Source organism: Fistularia commersonii, chromosome 2 (assembly GCF_037954325.1).
Source record: "Fistularia commersonii isolate RoL2024-O1a breed Wild chromosome 2, RoL_Fcom_v1.0, whole genome shotgun sequence".
NCBI classification, from domain to species: domain Eukaryota; kingdom Metazoa; phylum Chordata; class Actinopteri; order Syngnathiformes; family Fistulariidae; genus Fistularia; species Fistularia commersonii.
Window position 1 is genome coordinate 9,941,978 of NC_141285.1, and position 17,053 is coordinate 9,959,030.

Consider the following 17,053-nt stretch of genomic DNA (forward strand, 5'->3'; position numbering starts at 1 on the left):
TTGCATTCCCGCCTTGGCCTCCTGGCCCCCCAGAGGGGAGCATCAAAGATTACGCAAAGCTTTGTGTCTTGTGATGCTGTCTGAATTAGTAATGTATGTACTTAATTAAATCAACAAATGAGTCAATGCTTTATTGTATCTCTTTCAATCCCAACCAATTTGAAAAATGTATCATGATAATTACCTTGCTTAAAAATGTTAAATTCAAATAATACTGTAGTTTTGCAAAGAAAATATATCCTTCAAGGAAAGGAAAGAGATAGTGGTGGCAGAGGTGACGAGGATGGAGGAAGAACGCTTAAAGAGCAAGGTCGTGTTGCAGGGTCGGCAAGGAAGCCGGACAACCTGGGAGGGAATCGTCAACAGGAATATCTGTTGGTCAGACCTGTGGAAGATCCTACTGGCAAGACTCAGCTTGCTCATCCGTTCAACCTACGATACGCTTCCCTGACCTCTGAACTTTCACCAGTGGTTTGGGAGTGAGGAATGCTGTGCACTCTGCAATGCTCCCAACGCAAGCCTCCAGCACATCTTGTCAGGCTGCAAGATGGTGCCATGACACAGGTCCTGGGAAAGCTGGCCGAAGTTCTGGAGGAGTATGGACAAGGTAGCAAAGCACCACCGTCAGCAGAGGACCCCACCTTCTTTGTTTCGGAAGGAGGAGTAAGGAGAAGCACCCGGCCGAAAGAAACAGCGAGGCCTCTCTCCCTCCAACAGGAGGGGAGCATGAGGGTTGACCTTGACAGGCAGCTCCAGTTCCTCACAGAGATCACCATACAATCTGTCCTCGGTCAAGCCGAGGCAAGAGCTGTGCACCTCATCGAGCTCACAATACCACTGGAGGAGGGGATTGAGGCCACCTTCAAACACAAGGAGGCCAAGTACTCAGAGCTGGCTGCTGAGTGCCGGGAGGCTGGCTGGAAGACTAGCATCTACCCAGTGGAGGCTCAGATGCCAAGGCTTCTTGGGGCTGTCAACCACCCACCTATTGAGGGATGCATGAGTGACCGGAGGAAGGTTAAGGAAGGCAACAAAGGACCTGGCAGAGGAGGCTGAAAAAGGGAGCTTTTGGCTCTGGCTGAGGAGGAAGGATAGGAGTTGGGGGAAGACAACCTACCCCAGACACCAGCCCCAGGGGAGACCATCTATCAGTTGCAGGGGGTGACAGGGAGACGTCACCCCCTGCCACCAGGAGATGGACCAGAACTAAAGGAGCGAAAGGTTGGTGAACGATGGTTTCTGGCTAATGACCCTGCAGCTGACCCATGGGCACCGGAGGAGGTGCGACAGACAGCAATGCCCAGCAGGTGGTAACATATTCCTGTACAATCCTGACAATGCATAGATAATAGATCCTAATTTTCACTTTATTTTGATGTTTCTGTGTGTGTATAAATTTAACGCCACAGGAACATTTTCTACCTCAATGAAATATCATTAAGCTGCATCGTTCTAATTCTATTTTTTACATTTACATTTTCTCTTATTCCAGTGGTGTACAAATGAATGATATCCAATACAATTCCTTTCACCAATATATGGTTCTTCCAATGCACAGACTTAATTTCACAACAGGATATCAACTTTATGTGCCTGCTGTAAACCATCTGAGTTTTGCTCTCTTGCAACCTTATGAGCAAAGCTATCACAAAAGAGAATGCATTCACTTAGGGGGTGAGCTTGTTTAGCAGGAAGGTGTGTTTGCCAAATTCTGTAAATTGCCTCAAGGTGATGGATGTGGACTCTTCTGGGCTGGCAAGAGGTTTTCATCCTAGCTGTAATGCGAGGAAAATCCCTGAGAACGTAGCTGTTCTTACAACATATAGACAAACCCATGGCATGAGCCTCTTTGCCCAAAACCTACTCCACAAAAACAGATAACGCTCCGGCAACAGCCACTTCCCTGCCATGGTCTCAGGGAGGTTGTCTTACAATTAGCCACGCTGCTGCTGCCAAAAAACCAGCTCATCCAGTGGATCATCAGCTTCCACACCAGCAGATTGCCGAGGGGTGCTGGTGAACAATGTCCTCTCTGACACCCTCTTCACCTCCACCGACTCACCCCAAGGCTGCATCCTGTCTCCCCTGCTCTTTATCCTCTACACTGATGATTGCAGGCCCATCCAACAGGACTGCCACCTGGTGAAGTATGCCGACAACATTGTCCTACAGTCCCTATTGTCTGGTCTTTCACTCCACCACAGCTCAGCTCAGCTCTCCACGACTTCGCGCTATGGTGCGAAGCCTCCTGCCTGAAGCTGAATGTGAGCAAGACCAAGGACATGGTCATCATGTTCTAAGTAGACGGAGGCAATCACCACCACCATACAAGAGAACAATGAAAGAGTATAGATACCTGGGCACTGCCTTTGACAACCTCCTGAAGTTCTCCTTTAACACTAAGGAGATTATAAGGAAATGTAACCAGAGGCAATACCTGCTCAGGAAGCGGAGGTCATTTGAGGTTAGCAGCGCAATCCTAACCACATTCTTTTACGCCTTAATTTAGAACTTAGTGACCAAGTAACATCGGAACTGTATTACAGTATAAGAAGGAACAAGGAACAAGCAAACATTTAAGACTGACTGGAACATGCTATAATTAGTGGAAGGAATAAATATGGTGCAGCATGTTCGGGCTGCACTGTAACTTATTAGTTACAGATCTAGTCATTTTGACGACAAAAACTCAAGTCGCACCAAATAAAATGGACGAGAAGAGCTGAAATATGCTTAAAATAAAATGTGCAAACAGTGATGTAAACTGCAGTTTATGGGTTTTTTTGTGCTGACTGGTACGTTATCCTTGGACATTACTTATATGCAAAAAACACAACAAGACTATTGTCACATGATTCAAATAACAAAGGGATCAAAGATAGTTTCATTCAGTCATGAGTGCTAGTCATTGTGGCCAGGCAGAAAAATAGATCAAAATATTGCATTTAAAAACACAAAATTAAAGTGTTAAGTTAGCTTACATTCTCTAGCACCACAAATGAGTCATTCCATGGACAATGCTACATGTAAATTAAGACCACCTGTGCTGAAAATGAAAATGAAAATGAGAAATAAAAATAATGAATTTTTGTTCAAGACTGTTTCCAGTGACAGATATTCACATTGTCTTCTTGCTTCTCTACATACAAAGGAATTGTTTTTTAAGTTTGGGTCTTTTCACTTCAGTTAAACTTTTCTGTTTGCTGTTGTGCTTTGTATAGAATTCAAAGAGCCATCTCGGTAGTGTTGCAAATTAAAAGCCGTTATCTTATAATAAATAACAAAATTATAATTAAAAATCTTCAAGGTTCACATGGATTTTCAACTTTAAAATATTACTCGATTGCTCAACACTTATAAAATATGATGTGAAAATCTCTGTTCAAATATATTTAAAAATATTTGCTATGCTGGCCAAGACATCTTCTGTGATGAAAAGATGCCAGGATGGTGATGACTAGTGTTTAAAATCTCATCTAACAGACTCGTCCATGTTTTCCGTTTTCAGATATTGTACAAAATGCTTTTCTCGTCGATATTTCTAGCGGAAAATTTGAGCAGTATCACAAAGGCTGCTGTGTACTTGGAGTGAGACTGTACATTAATGGATCTGGGGTCTCCTCTACTGAAAAGCTGGGGTCGGGCTCTTAGAGAGAAGGTCTGTGAGTGAGTGGTCATGAAACACTACAGGCATCCATTTCAAATGTCCCAGCTGTCACTGAAATACTGGTCCTCTTCTTCTTCCACTTCCTCATCCATAGTCCCATTTTCCATAAGGTCATCTTCTTGTAAATCATGCACATCCTCTTCTTCCTCTTTTTCCTCTTTGAGCTGAGAGAGCATCATCTGTAGGGTGGCTTTGACTTCCTGAACCCCCTTCTCTAAAGACTGTGCAGCCAGAATTAAGGAAGAATTGGCATCTGCAAAAAACTAATCTAAACAATTTAACTGTGTAAATTCAAAGAGGGCCTATTGACCCTCTAGAAAATGTAATATTTGTAATCAAAGACACAGGAAATACAGTAAATTATATACGTTACACATGATGGTCCACAGCTGAACTGATGTGACACTTGCCGATATTGAAACAGACACCTCTGACAATGGCGATATCCATTTTCCCCATCATTCATGTACATCATAATGCAAAAAAAAAAAGCATGCTGGCAGTCAAATATCAGAACAAGTGGGACAATTGTGGCCCTCAGTGGTGAACGGTAATAGAAGAGGACAGAAATGACCCGATGTCCGCCTCCAATCTGGCCACCAAATGGATTACTGGGACCGGATCATCACATCATACTCAATTTAACTCAATTAGATTGAATACTGAATTGGACCAATTCACTATTCACAAGCTCATCTCATCTGTGAAGCTGAATGGCAACGAGGGGACCCAAGCAAACAGACTGCCCCTCTATATTATTCATCACCCAACAGTGGAAGGGGATGGGGATCATCAGAGGGGATTGTTTAACCTGCTTAGAAACTGAAATGACGTGTGTGAGTGTCTGGCTTAAGTGCAAAATCAAAGGGACGGCTCTGATGGCAGATTGGGCCTGATGGCTCGTTTTACTGTCTGAACGGACGCAGATTGTCCTCATTCATAATTAACGAGCCATTAAAGATCCCTTCATGAATACTGCAGAAGTTTCGACAAGACTTTTGGGGCGACATGGTCCAAGTGGGATAATGAGATTAAGGTCTTTCCTACCTGAGGCTATCAGACTTTTTAATTCCACTCCCTTCAGCTGCAAGGAATCTTAAAACCTTAAAAAAAAAAAAAAACTCACCTACACACTATAAATTGTAATGATTTAAACTGTAATAATTTATCTGTATATATGTTCATAACTGTGCAATATTTCCTAACAGCTACATGTAAAATATTTTTTCATACTCTTGTGCACTCCTTATCTTTCACTTGTTACTCAAGACACTTTATAGTTAATTTTTAGTTCTTATTCTCCCTTATTTTTTACTGTTTATACAATTATTCTACTATTATGTATTATTGATATATTTTTCTTGTAACACTGGCACAACAATATCCTTCGGGATAAATAAAGTTGTTCTTATTCTTATTCTTCAGAATTTCATCAAATGCTCTTAAACTCACCTCAGGATTAATCTGAATATGTCTCTTTGAACAGAATTCAGGTGCAATCCTAAGTCACATAAGATTTGATGTCTCTGTACATACAGTAATAGGAGCATCTTACGGTTCCTTTTCAATTTCTGTCAGAACATAAAATCCCTGTTCCAGGTCTTCAAATGTCCAAAACACTTTATGCATGATTTCACTTGAAAATGATTTCAAAAGGCTGAGTCAACTGACATGGAAGAAAAGAAAGGCAGGGTTGAGGAGAAGCCAACCAATCTGTTTCTGTCTCCGCCTGCCAGGCTGTGTCATACTTACCCTCCTGACAGTGAAAGACCTGCGATGACCCCTGGCAGTCCAGCAGGGGAGCGTCAGACTCAGCTCGGATATGAAAGCCGGGAGGAAACAGTGCTTTTAGTGATTCAAAACTTAAGTAACCTCTGGGGGTATTGTATTTTAAAGGGGTAGGAGTTATGACAGAAAATAAAACAAACATACATAAAAGGTTAGGTGACAAATTATCTTCATCCGCTTTCCTATCTGTCTTAATAAGCCCACAGTGTAGAGTGGCAAAGTGGAGTGAGAAAACCATACTAATCTATTTCCAATCAGCTTTCTAATTAGCACAGAAAATGATTTATTGTGACCCTTTAATCAGCTTGAACAATTTCATTTGTGTCATTATCATGGATGATTTTGTAATTTCCTCCAAACCAAATCCAGCAAGGGGAAGGCAGGGAAGGGAGGGTCAGCAGGCGGATAGACATTAAGATATGACGGGAGCGGAGTCATTATAGTGACATTCCTCGATCTGCTCCAGCGCTGTCCCCGTCTGCCTACTTTAATCTCAGACTATCGTGACTGGCAGCCCCCTAACAACCTCTCTTGGACTTTTACCATTTCATTCTCCAGGTGCCACATCCAGCCTGTCAAGTAAAATCTCCTGATCCCCATTCAACTTCAATTCCCCCCCTGAATGAACCCATAATGTCAGATAAGACAGGCTGATGTTTCTTTTTCCTCAAAAGGCAGAGTCAGTAGCTTGCATCATTCAGCCCCAAGCTCTACTTTATGTTTTTTCGCTGTGTACTCTTGTGATTTGGTAAGTCTAAAGGAAATAAGGTCTTAAAGAGGGATGGAGAGAGACAGAAATACGACACATCGACTGTGTTACGAGGTTTTCTTAGGCTGGACATAAAGGATATCAGCGAGCGCCTGATCGCGGTTCAGAATGGCCGTCTGCAAGTCATCCTCCAGGCTCATTAGTCTGTCGCTGATTATCTCGCAGCGCTCAGTCAGGTCCGCAGCCTCAGCCTCGCTGCCCCCATCCTGGTGGACCAAGAAACAACAGAAGAAATGATGGTGAAGGAAGTGAAAATAAGTAACGGAAAGCAACGTATTGAATGTCGGGGACTGACAGCGTAAATGAAACTCAGTTAGCTGATAATACAACGGCAAAATTAATTGTTGTCAGCATCGGCTCTGTTTGATGTCACTTGCAAAGATAACATTAAAAACAACCCTTTAAAGGTTTGTGCAACAAAATAAACGTACAACTCGGTCCTGTAGAAATTCTACCATGGACATTTGTATTGTAATACTGCACTCAGTGAGCTATTAGTACTGTGGTTATTTTTAGTTTGCTTACAAATGAACTCATGACCTGAAGTCAGAGTTCAGCAAGAGCTTTTTCAAAGACTTATTCCTGGGCGCTCTTACAGTTTGAACTAGACAACAATCTGCAGAGGAGAGTAGCTGGGAAGTAAAATATGAAGCTGTCTGGTTAGATGCCAAGGTCATAATATACCCAGTAAACACCGGAGGGGTTGTGTAGCACAGGTGACCCCAGGGGGCGGTGAGGCTGAGTCTTAGTGGACGATGTCAGATTGGTGAAGAAGCAAAGTGCAGCAGGGAAGAGCAGACCATAATTAGAACAGGCTCCTTTGAAGACATTGTGTCCTAGTTTCTTCACACTTATCAGGTTCAGCAAAGACACACGGGAGTACATGGACACACTTTAAGCAAATACACACCTGTACATAAACCCAGTGTTCTTATCAAGCATCACATAGAAGGTCTAATCTGACTCATAACCGCAGGTAGAAAATATCAACTCCCTGCAGCTCAGAGGTGTCAGAACAATCAAAGGCAAGTCATGTCTCCGGTTTCTGCTTTGGAATAGCGCTCCTTCTCCAGATGATGTGACTCTAAAACAGATGCAGTACTACAACTGGCCCGAGGCAGGACAGTATGTCATCTCTGACAAATTAAAGGAATTAGGTAAAATTTATTATAACCCACAGGACAACATCCTCAACTTCTTGCAGTCATGGAACAATTTAATGAACGATCTGTCCTCGTGACGCTGGGATTCATGTCCCATACTAAGAAGAAAGTCAGTCTATAGAATTACTGAGCTGTGTATTTTGATTGTCAAGGTCAGGAGCTTCTTTTGCAGATAAGAGCCCGGTGTTTGTGTAGCTGATTGATTCTATATTTTTAAGCCTCCTGTCAGCTTCTGTAAACTCAATATGACCAGAGGAGGGAAAACAAAGCACAGCGTGACACTATTGAAGACATCCCTGACAGTTTGTTAACAACTCTCACACAACTCTGTAAGAAACCGTTACAGCCATCTAAGAGCTGTTATTTTGTTCCTGAAGGTCTTCAAAGCAACACAAATTACCACTTCTTCTGTTTTCAGTATCCAGCAAAAAGAAACATGCAAGATGTGATTCAAGCAACATCCCAGTAAATGTAATAGAATTGCAAGCACACATTCACAATATTAGCATGTAGCGTCCTAAAGCCCATTAATGTTAATAACCCAAAGTAAACAAATCAGGTTGCAGAAGCGTCCATTTGAGAACATTATGTAGAATCCAGTGTTCGGAGTCTTGCATGTCCTGGTGTTGTTATTTAAGCAATAATGAGTAAAAGGCAGCAAGTAATTATGTGTGTTCCTATGGGGGCTGTTAAACCAGACACTTTGCAGTAATTGGGCCAGACAAAGCAATAATATGGGACTGGTATTATACTCGTGGTCAGAATTGCGTTAAACTAAAAAGGAAATCAACACCTCAAAACCTTATCAACCCACTAAAAAGCCCCTCTACAATCTAATGTGGCGTTAAGGTTGTATTTTAAGGGCAGGACTAAGTAGATTTAGTAGTTCCCAATTGTCCTGTTTTTGTCAAATGGTAGTATCATTTAACACCTCTATCCTATGTGTGTATGGGTTCTTTGTAACAGTGTCTTTGATTTTGGTGCTGAACAGGATGTTGTTATAGAACTGGAATTTAAAAGAACCCTGAGTTTTAATGTGTTGTCTTTTCATTACATTTATCCTTTCCAATTCATTACATGCCATTACAAAAGAGCACTGTTGACTAAATACACTGCTCTAATGATTCCATTCCTTTTAAAGATACATACATACATACTTACATACAAATCAAATCATCCATCCATTGTCCAACAATTGTAACCAAGTACTTTTGATGTCAAAAGTTGAGTTAAATCCAAGTATTTTCATTGGCTACTTTCTGATGGGCAGAGTAACTCATCAGAACGCCAATCTTGGGGATGTAGTACTGATTGAGCTTTCCACATGTTTGCAAATTATGAGTCTCTGCAGCTGTAGCAATTCAACACACCACATCCAAAGGCCATTGACAACTGGAACAATACTAATACTACTACTAATAATAATAACATAGTTGTTCCTTTGCATTTGATTCCAATGTAATGTTGTGGAAAGGGCAACTATTAGTCACTAAATGCTGAGATGAGTTGGTGGTCGGGGGCTTAACACATGAATCCCTCTATGTGTATGACATGTGGTGTTAAAGCTTAACATCATTACCTGCAACTAAATAATAATACAACTAATCAATAGAATTTGAGCAAAAAAAATCACATATTTGCTGCTGTAGGTCAAGACAGGGGAAGAGACCTGAGGAATGATAGATCAAAGAGAAAATCCAAAGAAAGTTGAAGTGCTGTAACAAACCCACACTTGTGCACGCACGCACACACACATACTAATCAATCTCCATTGTGACAGCTGGGCAGCAGCTAAGTGGAAATCATTTACTCCAAATCATTAATGGCAAGGAGAAAGAGGTCAGACACAGTTGAGGATACAGCTGCTTGGGGTGATCACAGCTATTTCATAATGCTGGTATAGTTTGGAGGCTGTCTTATGTTTCTCTCTAATACTGTATATTGCCCTTCAGTGGGATGAAACCAATGTATGTCTGTATTTATGTATGTATGTGTGTATGCTTTTTCAATAACCAGTGTAACAAAGTTCCATCCTTCAGACCTTCATGTCTGTGTTCTATTTACCAGCACTAACATAAACCACTTAACCATTCCTTATCATTCTGATAAAACATCATAAAACATCATCATTCTTCTGCAAGTGTATTAAAGCAGTTGCGTTGGTTAGATTTTCCAGTCTTGACTAACATTATAGTAAACTTTCAGGAAATTTTCAGTCAGAATCCACGGCTAGAAGACCTAACTGTAAATTATCTTTCTGCACGAAAAAACTGCTAGGTGTTCAATTTCAGTTCAACCATCTTCTTTGTTGCTATTATTTAGCGCGGGGTGTCAAACTCAAATTCACAGTGGGACAAAATTCAAAACTGGGACAGTCACAGGCCAACATTGATATTTATTGAAAAAAATCTTCCTCCAGATATAACAATGAACCACGTTTTGCTTGAAAACTAAATATAGAACAAGCATAGCTTATTACTATACAATACATAACTTAATATTTCACACATTCAAAATTCTGTTTTCTGCCTGAGTAGCAGGGTGCCAGTATTAGCATAAAGTCGCTATGACCACTGTCAACAGAGGAGAGGGCGTTTATGGATCCTGTTGTGATTTTCATGCGAAAACACCAGCAGAAAATTCTGGGATTTGTAGAATTAGCTGTACATGCACTGTAGACTATACTGACGGGCTAGTGCTAATAGTCATTTGTAATGGCTTTGTGGGCCAAATATAATTACAGTGTGGGCCAAAAATGGCCCACGGGCCAGAGTTTGACACCTATGATTTAGTGAGTTAAAGCAAAGAACCTGCAAGGTTTAGTAGGCAACTGCTGCTTCTCATCCCAGAAACTTTGCAAGTAATAACTATTGCCTTCACTGGCAGGCCTGTCATTTGTAACCTCAACCACTGGCAACTTGCTGATGTGCCAGAAGTTTGTCCCATGTGTTCAGAATAGTGCACAAGTAAATAGTCTGCAGATACTGTAAATATGAAGTAAATAGCATGAAGCAAAAAAGGATATTTCCAAAATAATGCTTTCCAGTTTGGCCTGGTAGGCCTGGTCCAAAGTGAAGGTCATCAAGGCCGAAGTTGTGATTGCCGACACAATTGGCTTGTATGATAAATTCATACATAGTTAAACACAGTAGGTGTTGGATTACGTCGATGCTCATCTACAGGTCAGACTCCCCCCGACTGAGCTCATGAACCAGATTTTTGACTGAGGAAATGTTTATAATTCAGCAGTTTCTGCAACTTTCACTTTCATTTTTGTACATGAAAACCTTTCTAAAGAATTTAAAACAGTATTAATTCTTCTTTAATATGGCTTTGTCATTTTTAATTGCCAGCCTTATTAGAACTTCCCAGTGCTTGAAAATAACTGTCTTTGACGTCATTCTACCACCTTCCCCTCATTTTGGGCTGGGAAAAAACATTCAGGAAGTTTAATAAAGTTTTCCATTCTCTCATGCATTGTTTATGTGTAGTTACATTGAGCAGAGTTTACTACTCAAACCTGGCAACATTAATCCTGTTTAAAACTGAAGCAGCCTGGATATGGGGAGAAAACCTGCTCATTTTAAGCTGGTATGATTGTGCTGGCCAAAATAACACCAATTACAGACAGATTTAATCCTCTTAATCTGTGACTGAAAAGAAATGGCAACTGCAGTATGATTTGCTACTCAAAAGTTTTAACTTGATAGCTGGTATACAATACTAATAGACATTAGGGCAAGAAATAAAGGAGTTGCTAGTTTAATGTCCTTGCTTCTGATCTTCCTATTTTTAATGTTTTATGTCCAATGTACATGTTATACACCTGATCTTTTATCTTCCTTTACTTAGTTATCTGAACTAGCTGGTATTTCATATTTAACAATCCAAGTCAGTAGGGGGCAGACCTAATGAATTATTGAGGAGAGATTACAATTGTAATATTCTTTGCAAAAATTGACAAGGAAAGAATTAATAAAAGCGCTAATTTGTACCATCACAGATTCCATCTTTAGTATATAAACCATGTACTTGTACAGTCATCCCCTGGAAGAAGGCAGTTTTTTGGCTTTTTGAAGCTCCAAACTAATAGAATTTAGCATTTTACTGGAAAGTTGAGCTGTTCCGCTGGAAGCTGGTGTCAATGTACTATTTACAGTATATATTTTAACTATACGGCATAGGAACCAGAGTTGTGTTGCAAGGGCAGATAGAAGTGGTTAAAACTAATTTTATTTGTTCCAGTACTGATAATTTGAACTTAGTTGACTCAAAATCTTAAAACTTATGATGATGCAGTGGCAGTTGGATAAAATTTTCAATTTTGGCATCATGATAAAACTCACAACTCTAGTCAATTCATTAATTCTTACAATATCCATGTTGGAAGGGCTACAAAGATCCTTTACACTCAACAAAAACAGTCATCTGCTCTTCTATAATCAAACAAACAGGTATTTGGATGCAGAGAAAAAAAAGGTTTATATCACGAATACACCGAAATGAGAGTATATGCTCACTAAAATGCCCCCTGACTGAATAGAGAGCTGAAAGACAGGCTGACAGTCTGCAGCATCAGCAAAGAATACTCAAATAGATCAGTAGTGATCAGGCAGCAAACCAGGCAGCCTGGGTCATGTTTAAGTTGAGGTCAACTAATACATCCTTATTTGTCCCGATAAGGTGAGTAACAATAAAACTGACACTTGAATTACACTGATAACGTTCAACCACAAAGAGAGCGAATTAGTGCTACCAACCTCTTGGTGATTATCCTCCATGCAGAACAAAAACTCCTCCAATTTCTGCAACAAAAGGAAAACATTTGTTGAAGCCACACAGTCATAACCTGCTCATGAATTATTGAGAATACAATTATGTCGGCTGTGTACTGTTTGCGTTCACTGTAATGAGGGGAGGCTCTAATTATTCACAATCAAAACTGATGAAGAGAAATGGATAACTAGCTCATCAATACCAAGGATTCTTTTGTTGGTATTCCAAGTATGTACATGTACATTCTACACCTAGGAAACAGGTAATTACTGTACTCTTTTGAGGCTAAGCCAATGTTTGTGACTCCATAGTATATAGATAAGAAAGTGAGTCCAAAAATTAATTATAAGTCATTTTTTTTCTGGTATTGATTACAATCTATCAGCTATCTTATCAAAATAACATAGTTATTGATGCTATGCTGATAACACTGTGCTGATAACCCCGAAAAAGGTTCAATGGAGATTAACTACTCTGTTTGTCCATCAGCAAGTTCATTATCCAATAAAAAGGACAATGTTTGAAAACTTTCAAGGTAGATTGGGCAGTGGGCTTCAAACCACACTGTCCCAACAACACCATTCGTACATGCCATTTTGTGCACTTTTATTACCAACAACTTTTATTCTTCAGTTTCCCTTCTTTTACTTTGAGCCACTCCCTTCTGGGGTTGCCACAGTGATTCATCTGCCTCCAACTAACCCTATTCTTTGCATCTCCTTATCTCACACTGAGTAACTTCATGTCCTCTTTCACTCCATCCATAAATCTCCTCTTTGGTCTCATTCTAAGCCTCCCTCACAGTTACAACCTCAGCATCTCTATCAATATACTCGCTATCTCTCCTTTGTACATGTTCGAACCATCTCAGTCTGGTCGCTCTGACATTATCTACAAAACACCTTTAGTCCCTCTGATGGACTTTTTCTCGATCCTATCTGTCCTTGTAACTCCCAAAGGGAACTTCAACATTTTTCATCTTTGCTCCCTCTATCTGTGCCTCATGTCTTTTCCTCAATACCTCTGTACCTCTATATGCAATATTGAGATACAGGTGTGTGTGTGTGTGTGTGTGTGCGTGCGTGCATGCATGTGTGCGTGCGTGTGTGTGTTTGCGTGTATAAGGTATAGTTTTTACAGTTACAGTCCTCTTTTTTAATCATACAACCCCTCCTGTGAAAAATAGTTATCCTATATGAATGCGGTCTGTAACCAACCTGTGAATGAAGTTGGGGACCAGTAAACATTTACTACTTCTTTACTCTAATCACTTTTGACACTTACGCCACCCATTCCAATCTCCAGGCATGTGTTTCTTCACTTCTTTTTCACACTCTCTGATGCACTGGACTGTTGACCTTAGTTACACTGTTACCACTCCACTGTTTTTTGCTCCTATAGCCTCACAGTTCCACTTGGGTACCTCTCAGTCACATACATGTATACTGTCTTACTACAGCTAACCTTTATGTCTCTCTTTTTGAGGACATACCTCCACTTCTCTTGATTTTCCTCAACCTGCTCTGCTCTCCCTCTACAGATCTACAAGTATCATGGCCCACAGAGATTCCTGTCCAGTCTCATCTGCCAGCCTAACCATTATCATAGCAAATAAGAAGGGGCTCAGAGCTGATCCGTGATGCAGTCCCATCTGCACCTTGAATTCCTCTGTCACATCTTACCACTGTCTTACAACTGTCATACATGTCCTGCACTTCACTCCTACTTTCTGCCACTCCAGACTACCTCTTACAATACCACAACTCCTCTCATTTTCACCCTGTCATGTTTTTTTTCTAGATCTAGGCAAGATCTTCTCTGTACTTTCAACCAATCTTCCGAAAGCAAATACAGCACCTGTAGGGCACTTTCTAGACATGAAACCATGGCGCTGCTCACAAATCCTATGTTTTGCTCTCAGTCTAGTTTCCACTGCTCTCTTCCGTAACTTTGTTGTATGGCTGATCAACTTCATTCCTCTATAGCTACCACAATTCTGCACATTTGCCTTGATCTTAAAAATTGGCGCCAGCGCACTTCTCCATTCCTCTCTCACTCACTATGATCTTGTTGAACGATGAAGTCAAAATCTCTACTGCCACCTCTTCGAGACACGTCCATAACTCCACTGGTATATCACCTCTACATCAACTCAATTCATGGTCTTTAATGCTCTCTTCACCTCATCTTGACTAATCTCTACTACTTTGTGGCACACAATGGTCACCTCTTCTCCTCTTTGTTCTTTCTTATTTCCCCTTCCGGCACCAGTCAATACATTTTCCTCTCTATCCTAAATCTGCTGCAATAACCTATTGTTGCTAATGACTGTCCCAGTATGAAAGTATGAAATAAGTAAATATGCTCACTTTATTATATAATATGCTTCTCTATGTATAAGCAAAATAAATAAGCAAAAAGGAGGCTTAACATACATTTGCTAGTTTACCCTCATTGAAACCCCCCTCCTCCAATCCCCAAACCATCACTCCCACTGCTGATTTGTTTACCTCTGTTAGCTTTAAGCCCTTTTGTTTTACCTGATGTGTCCCAAATAGACACATTCAAGGACTCAACATCACACTGCTTATCCTTCATTCCTTTATTCTTCTTCATGCTGCACAATCTTGCATTCTTTTGTTAAAAACCAAAATAAAGATCATTATGCGCACCTTTAGTACATGTTTAATACAGTGCAATACATAAATGCATAGAATTATATTCATGTTCAACACCTAGTGTTGAAAAATGATACTAATAACTGCATAACCCTATCTGCTGCAGCAGGCCCTAAGTTTAAAATGTTGCAGCTCAATTAAAATATATTACTGAATTATGACTGTGACTGGCTTTTCAGATTAGTAATCCATCAAATGTAGTTTACTTGTGATATGGATGAATCTTGAACGGTGCACAGAATGGCGTGTTCCAAACACATTGTGTGTGTGTATGTGTTGTGTGTGTTGTGTGTGTTGTGTGTGATTGTGTGTGTGTGTGTGTGTGTGTGTGTGTGTGTGCTGGATGACAGAGTAATTTGCAGAGGATGAAGACAAAAGAGAGATATGTGCGGATAGCTCACCTTAAGTTGTTGTGGAAATGTTAGAAGGGGCCAGGCTTTAGGGGGACATAAAAACAGAGAGAAACAAAGGGAAAGCAGAAAGAGATCCATGCAGTTAAGAAAGTCTGGTAAAGAAGATCAGGTCAAGGTGTGCAGTTTGTTGTACGAAGGAGGGAAGAGAAAGATAAATGTTGAAAGAGATTGTGAGGCAGTGTAAATGAGCGGAAATTCTGCTGCCAGTTCTAATAATGAGGCTTCCGCTCACGGGGCATCAATGCCTAAAATTTATGGGTGGCTACTGTCCAGACTCAGATCCAGCCTGGAAGTTGAAGAGCAAGTTGAAATACAAAATATCAACTGCAGCTGAAAATCTGCAAATGGGATTTAAAATAATCTGTGAGCCAAACTAAAAATTATAGCCTCACAGAAAAATGCCTGGTGAGTGCACTGTTTTATTTTTTATGAAAGTTTCTTCTGTTGGCTTCGATCCTATCTCAGGCAAGGCTGGCAGACTATGTGTGCAGAGGAAAGTGTGAGGAGAGGAGTGAATGAGCAGGGCTTTGCCTTGGGGCAGTGGACCTCAACTCACCGTGCGATGCCACTCTCACTTGTCTGCTCACACATTGCCACTTACACACTCACTTAAACATTTACACATATATTGAGTGAATGCGCACACACACACACAGAAATTCCACATAAATACATGTTGTCATGCAGAGACAGACTCTTAAGTCAGAAATCTTTGGAATAAAACCAGGAAACTGGAAACTTTTTAAATGCTTGTCTCTATCACACCCACATTTTCCTTGTCTGGAAATCCCTTCAAGCTAATGTGCTAATAGACTGCTGTTCCTCTCTAGTCATACAACAGCTGTATATGCAAAGTTTAAAAATCCTCCCTGCTTAAGTAGTAAATTTGACAGAGGGGACAAGTGAGAAAATCTGTAGCAAGTTTGACCTAAAATGATTAATGACATGCATGGAAGGAAAATGTAAAAGCCAGTTTGCCGGTATTTATAATGTTATCCAGCATGAATTAATATCTATTGTTGCATTACCTTGGTGAACTCTGAATTCTGTAGGTTAGCCTCAGAACACCAGCGACCACCCAAAGCAGTCAACATGGCACAGTCTTCCTCTTCCTCCTTGGTGCACACCTGGGTGGAGGAATGTATATCTGCAGCTGGCAGGTCATCTGTGTCCACTCCTCCATAGCTGGGGGTTCGCAGCTGTAGGCCACGCAAGAAGAGGTGACAAGCCTCCAGATCTGCTTCCCAGACACGCTCCAAGCCTGGACAGCCACAGCTGAAGACATGAAGTAGAAGTTTAGTCAGAAATACCAAACTGTGCACAATAAAACAGTGGCGACAGTCATCAGTTCATATTTCCTGGACCTGTTTTAATACTGAAATTAGATACATCAAGGGCCATCGGCAGCTGCAATATTTTTCATGCTGTCATCATGGTGTTCTTTAACCAATGAACGTTGGTAAGTAATGATGTAACGTCTAATTATCACAAATCTTAGGGTAGCATAAGAAAACCAACCCCACAACTGTGGTCCTGAAACTACTGTTACCAGGTCTGCAGCAACTTGATGTGGTGCATTACAGAAAACTAAGAATGTGATTTTAAAATGGGAGTATCTTATTGAATATAAAACTCTCATTAACCTTTAGATGTATGACATTTTGCTCTCATAGCATTTGTGTTAACATGTAAAGTTTTTTTCGTCATTACAGGTATTATTCCTGTTAATAGCAGTTAGAAATAAATTAATTAATTTAGAGGAAAAAAATTGAATATATACTTTAAAATGAGCAAGTACG

At 40.5% G+C, this 17,053-nt stretch overlaps 1 protein-coding gene across 2 annotated transcripts in view; it reads right to left on the bottom strand.

Annotated features, from left to right (window-relative positions):
• Nucleotides 1-3,559: 3,559 nt before the first annotated feature.
• disc1 (DISC1 scaffold protein) overlaps nt 3,560-17,053 on the bottom strand; it is a 48,451-nt gene continuing 34,957 nt past the window's right edge. Inside the window, exons 11-14 of one of the 2 annotated variants that reach the window (XM_086166547.1) lie at nt 16,283-16,529; nt 12,148-12,192; nt 6,306-6,430; nt 3,560-3,889 (exon numbers count right to left, since the gene is read on the bottom strand). In XM_086166547.1, coding sequence (XP_086022673.1) covers nt 3,700-3,889; nt 6,306-6,430; nt 12,148-12,192; nt 16,283-16,529 — 607 coding nt within the window. In that variant the 3' untranslated portion in view covers nt 3,560-3,699. Of the gene's footprint in view, nt 3,890-6,305; nt 6,431-12,147; nt 12,193-15,242; nt 15,278-16,282; nt 16,530-17,053 lie in introns of those variants that run through there. The other variant, XR_015107641.1, reaches the window with a different exon arrangement.